We start from the raw sequence: 6,064 nt of genomic DNA, 5'->3' as shown, positions 1-6,064 counted from the left end.
CCCAGAATCCACTTCCCCTTACCTCCATAGCTTCCTGTGCAATCTCTGGCATGTGTGACTGAGGAACCAGTTGGACGAGGCCTGTAATTAGTTCTGCTGTACTGCCTTGAGTTTCAGGACCCTGTTTTCTTGGATTCTGCAAGAGAAAAGCAAACTTCCATTTTTATTTTCATTAAATGTATTTATTTACGTGTCTGTGTGTGTACCATGTGTGCAGGTGGCCATGGAGTTAAAGTCAATGGTGATCTGCCTGATGTGGGTGCTGGGAACCAAACACAGGAACTCTGAGAAAGTAGGAAGTGTTTAAGCACTGAGCCTTCTCTCCAGCACCTTCAAACAATAAAAAAAAAAGATGTCCCCTAATCTGATATGCCTTCAATCCCAGCACTTGGGAGGCAGAGGCAGGCAGATCTCTGTGAGTTTTGAGGTCAGTTTGGTCTACACAGTAAGTTCCAAGACAGACACAGCTGCATGATAGAGAGACCTTGTCTCAAAAAAACAAAACAAAACAAAAAAAAGGAAAGAAAAGAAAGACAGAAAGAAAGCAAGAAAGAGAGAGAGAGAGACAGCAAAAGAGAAAAAAAAAAAAAAAAGGATGCCCCTGGCTTTCCAGCAGTCTCATAAGGAAAGCCAGTACTAATTAAACTACTAGACAGATGCCAAACTGCAAATGAAGTAAGAGCTGTAAAGGAACCTCTGCTAGGAGACCTAGAGGCTGGAAATGAGGCGCAGTCAGGTAGGTCTCCACAGAACATTGGTAATAGTTTAGAATGAGCAGGAAATGCTATATAAGGAAGAAAAAGAAGCAGACTGTAAGCTGAGGGAAGAGCAAGAAGAAGTAGAGAAGCAAGGAAAGGGGACTGGTGGGCAGGCGCTCTGACGAGATGGGAGAAGACAAAAGGGAAATGCTAGGTGCAGAAGAAATAACAGAGGACAGATGATTTGAATGAACTTGCACTTCTATTTGGAGTTTGATCTTTAACCCAAGAGCAACTTTGGCCAAAAGATGGACCAGGCACGACAAGATTTTTAAAGAGGACACTACAACTTAGTGCAGAGAAATGATTGGGGAATATAAGAAATGATGGCAGTTATTTAGGAAGCTGGAAAAACATGGAGTGACATGAACCAGGACAAATAAGGTAAAAACAGAAGATGGAATCATATTACTTTAAAAAGATACCATGATTGAGACCATTTTTACATTTCTCTTATTAACTAAGGCTTAGAATTTATGCGTAAAATATTCTATTTTACTTTCCTGTGGTTATGGAGGAAGTTATTTAACCACTAGATGGCAGCAAAGGACACAATTTCCATGGAGCTAGGCTTGGGTCAGAAGTAGTGACAATGACCTATCAAAGAAAAACCCAGCCCCCACCCAACCCCACCAAATACAAAACAAAAACCCCACAAAGGACAGGGCTAGGCCACTGGTAGAACCCTCGCCTGCATTACACAACTTTGGTTCAGTCCCCAACATCATCAAGGAAAATAAAAAAGGATTTTCCTAACTCTTAGAAAATAGCAAACTTTACTTAAACTCTTTTCCCTCAAACAATTCAACCCTTGTTCTTCAAACAATAACCTATTTAACATGAAGGACACTGGTGACTCTGGGCTATTGTTGGACATAAATTACAGCCATGTAAACAGGCTGACCCTAGCATTATGTGGCATGCACAGTGAGATGCCATCACAGCTCACGCACACACCAGAGAAGCCAAGAAAAAAAAAAGTGTTACGATTGTCACAGTCTACTGACAAAGCTTCACGGAATTTTTCCAAGCCAAGGATCTAACTATTCTATCAGGCTCTCAAATTTGGGTGGACTTCTCAAAAAGTGCAAAAAGATCATAAGTCTTCTTTGGGTAACCAATCCTTTGGGACCTTCATCCTCTCTGTGTCCATTATTTCTCATTATCATGTGTAAGTGTTTTTAAAATTCTGGAGTAGAGGCATGATGGCACATTCCTATAATTGCAGCAGTCAGGAATGTCTAGTTTAGGGGAAACACAACAAATCCCGGGTCAGTATGGTACACAGAGCAAACTCAATGCCAACTCAATATACACAGCAAAACTTTGGCTTAAAAACCAAACAAATACACATGTGCACAGGCGCGCGCGCGTGCGCGCGCACACACACACACACACACACACACACACACACACACACACACACACAGACTTCTTGGATCCATAGGCACTTAGTTATGAATGCCTGTATTTTAGTAATCTGAATAGCACAGCAGCAAAACTGTAAAGCACCAAAGCATTTTTAAAGCCTGAAATTGAGTAAAGCAATAGAAAATTATACAGAACGTTTTTTTCCGGGGACTAGACAGACCTGGTAAAAGTTGAACATGCCATCCTATGAACCATTCAAGCTGTTTTACCTGGACATTAATGTTAATGCAAAGAGTATCTTATTAATAGTAGAAGTAACTAATTTTATTGCTTATTATATGCCAGGAATTGTTCCTGAAAGCCTTATACATACTACTTCACTCTTCTTAACGAATTCTCTGAGGTAGGAACTATTATTACTACTATTTCAGATGCCAAACCTAAGGTGCAGAGGCTAAATAAATCTCCTTCTAGCAATTACTCTTTCTCCAGAGCCCATGCTTTTAATCCTGTCACGTAACTATCACTTGGTTACAGTGTTCACATTAGTTCTTCATTACTCTGTGTACCAAAGCGATGTTCTCAGGGATCTAATACCATCTGAGGTAATAAAAAACAGTTATGGCAATAACTGGATACTAATCATTCTCATTTTTACTGTCTTTTCTAATGTGGTTAAGCAGAGCCAATGACAATAGACGGATGACAAAAGAACACAGGGAGCTTGCTATAAAAGCAACTGTCTCAGCAATGGTAAACAGATGACTGGATAGACACAGAGCACACTGACTTTACAGCTGCTCGTTCCATGTGACCCCAGGGATATGCCTGATTATAACGCATGAGCTAAGACAGAACAAGGGCAAATGGTGTCACTAAAGACAGTTCAGTGATAAGGGAAAGATTAGAAGACATGATTTAATTATATTACAATTCTCTGGCAGTCAGTTTTCTTGGCAATGTCTTAGAGGTTACTCATATAATTAGAAAGGATTTTGGTCTTTCCGCTCAAATAAATTAGTGAAATAATATCAAAGCATTTCATTGAAAATACTTACACAAAGCAAAAGCTTTGGATCAGCATGAATTAGTTTCACCATGGACAAAAGAAGATACTTATAGCTCCTTGTCTCCAGGTCTGTAGGCTTCTCTTTAAATTTAAGGCTTGTTACCTTTTCTTTAAATGTAAGACTCTAATAACAAAACAAAAACATGACATCACCTTAGTATCAATCAATCAGGCATCAGATTCAGAATAATAGCTATACTTTTTATAAAAATTATTTTAAAAGCCTTGAAAACACACATTGCATACGACCTAATGTATGATACTGGTAGAAACAAGCTAATAAGCATACATTTAACGTTGCATTTTAAAAAACATTTTTATAGCATGTACATTGTTCTTATATAATAAAATGTAATAATGTTTAATAAAAACCTAAAACACTAAAGGCATAATATCAAGTTTACTCCTGGGTTTAAAAAACTGGTTCTTAAATATGAAAATGTAAGAAGAAAAATATTGGGTCTCTATCTTACACAACTATACGTCCTGGAGAATTCAAATTAGCAAACACCCGCATGCACATACACAAATACCCTATAGCCTGTGCAACATTATCAACGGTAAGACGCATCACTCCTAAAAGAAATGAAAACTACTGTGAATCCTAGGGTGCTACACGAAGGGAGATTCACATCCACTTTCAGACAGAACTAAAGTATGCTCTTTAGAGCTGAGGAAGCATTCTCTGTAGGCAACCTCTGTATGGCTTTAGTAATGAACTCACTTTTTTATTTTGCTGGCATTTCTTCTTTTTAAGTTATAGAATGCATGCATTTGCCTTTTTTGCACAAGAATATTCATAAAATAGAACTCTTTGGTGAAAATGTTCAATCACAAAGATATTATGGTCAATTAAAAAAATTATGACTAGTCAGTCAATAAAAAAATCTAGCAATTACATTCTGGATTCATTTTCACTCTTTCTCTCTAGCCCCATAAAATATTTTCTTTAACTAACACACAAAAATAAATCTGCTTTGACCTGGATTCCTGCACTGAGTGCATATAAAGATACAGCGATAGCAGGGAAGAAGCCTTTATTCAACCATGAAGAAAATGTCTCTGTAGACAAGCTGTTTCCTTTCACGGTTAACAGCTGGAGATGACTACATCCCACAACACACACAGGTCTCAATTTTTAAGTGTTTAAGAAATGAAGTACCCAAACTCTCCAACACTAAGCAAATGTTTATTAGATGAACTTAATAACTTCTGTGTAGTGTTTGCTCTATAGATATGTGTGTGTGCATACACGTGTGCGTGCGTGCGTGTGTTTCAAAGTCTAACTGGAAATCAAGATGAAACCATCCCTGAACAAATTTACTATGATGTAACTGAGTGTGATGCAAGATCTCACAGGAACCACACAATCAGGTGACAATCAGCTGGTACAAAAGTTTTCTCTGATTCAGTAACCATTTTTAAAATATTTTTTAGTTTAATGTCAGGTGTTAATGTTATTTTGTTTCATAGTGTAACTGACTAGTAGGAAATCTAAAGTTTGAGAAATTTCAAATACTTCTTTCAGTTTAATGGGCATTAGTATTAGTGGGTTATACAAAGTCAGGAACAATTTGCTGCTTAACAAATTGTTTCTAAAGTAGATGTATTTTTAAAAAGAGGCTTCTTTACTAACTTATCTTCTGCAGTGCAGATCTAAAGTGACACACGTGCTCTGGTGAAAGACAGTCAGCTACGCCGGGCAAGAGATTCCTAAGGCAGAGGTCTAGAGAGTTTTTAGGAACTGAAAACACCTAACTTGAGACCATGGGGCTGACTTAGAGGCATGGTAAGAAACGTGTATGCCGAGATCCCATCCAAGACAAAAAGAAAAAACTTCACATTTTAATTTTATTAAAGCACATTTCTAGTTTTAAAATGTAAATTATTACCGCTGAAAAATATTTCAAAAATTTAAAAATACTGAAGTACAAAAAAAGGAAACATGTACAATATTCATATGAAAACTGCTAGTTTCAAAGATCAAAAGCAGCATTTTAAACAATACCTAGAAACATGGTACCCAGACAAACATTATGAAGACAGGTCTTTAGAGGGTCATCTTACTCTACAAATTTTATTAAACTGGTTTTGCAGAAGAGAAAAAATACAAATAGACACATTTTTATTTCAGTCAAATAAATTCATCCACTAATTCATTCAACAAGCACACACGCAGCATACCCACTGTGTGCCTGGTGCTGGTCTGGGAGCTGGAGAGCCTGCGCTGATACAGTGAGAGCTTCATTAGCCATCAAGCTAATTTGCTATCAAAAGAGGACAACTGAGGAGTTGACACTAGGCTGGATGTCAAAGCAACCTCAGAACTAACTAGGCTTGACCATTCACTGGCCATGTGACATTTTAATTCTTTTAACAAGATTTGGCCTAGTTGCTTGGTTATCAGAACAAATCAGACAAAACACTTCCAAAGAATTACAATAATAAAATCCCACCCAACACAAGCTATATATAAATCTTAGGGAACTGAGTGAGTTTATTCAAAGCATCTTCATAACTGCTCTACAGAAGAGTCAGAAAGAGGAACTATGAGGGCTAAAAGTGACAACTTATTTTTATCCTGTTTAAGAAAAACAACATCCAAGTAATTAGTATTTTTAAGCTTTTTTAAAATTCCACATGTGAGAGTAGTTTACCTGCTTGTATGTATGTTTGTGCACCACACAGATGCTGGTGCTGGCAAAGGTCAAAAGGGGGTGTCAGATCCCCTGGAACCAAGAACCAAGAACCAAGAACCAAGCTCGGGTCGTCTGTAAGGGCAAGTGCTCCTAGCTGCTGAACCATCTCTCCAGCCCTCAAGTAAATAGTTCTTGGTAACAAGTAACATCTCCAAAATACCAAGCAG

At 37.8% G+C, this 6,064-nt stretch overlaps 1 protein-coding gene across 6 annotated transcripts in view; it reads right to left on the bottom strand.

The window, feature by feature from the left end:
• Nucleotides 1-6,064, bottom strand: part of Nf1 (neurofibromin 1) — a 236,566-nt gene that overhangs the window by 148,543 nt on the left and 81,959 nt on the right. For all 6 annotated transcript variants that reach the window (XM_055620212.1, XM_055620216.1, XM_055620214.1 and 3 more), the window contains 2 exons: nucleotides 3,188-3,322; nucleotides 23-136 (listed from right to left, as the gene is read on the bottom strand). In XM_055620212.1, coding sequence (XP_055476187.1) covers nucleotides 23-136; nucleotides 3,188-3,322 — 249 coding nt within the window. The remainder of the gene's footprint in view (nucleotides 1-22; nucleotides 137-3,187; nucleotides 3,323-6,064) is intronic.

Source organism: Psammomys obesus, unplaced genomic scaffold (assembly GCF_907164565.1).
Source record: "Psammomys obesus unplaced genomic scaffold, mPsaObe1.curated_primary_1811, whole genome shotgun sequence".
Taxonomy (NCBI): domain Eukaryota; kingdom Metazoa; phylum Chordata; class Mammalia; order Rodentia; family Muridae; genus Psammomys; species Psammomys obesus.
The sequence above is the reverse complement of the archived record's forward strand: the minus strand, read 5'-3'. Positions and strand labels throughout refer to the sequence as shown.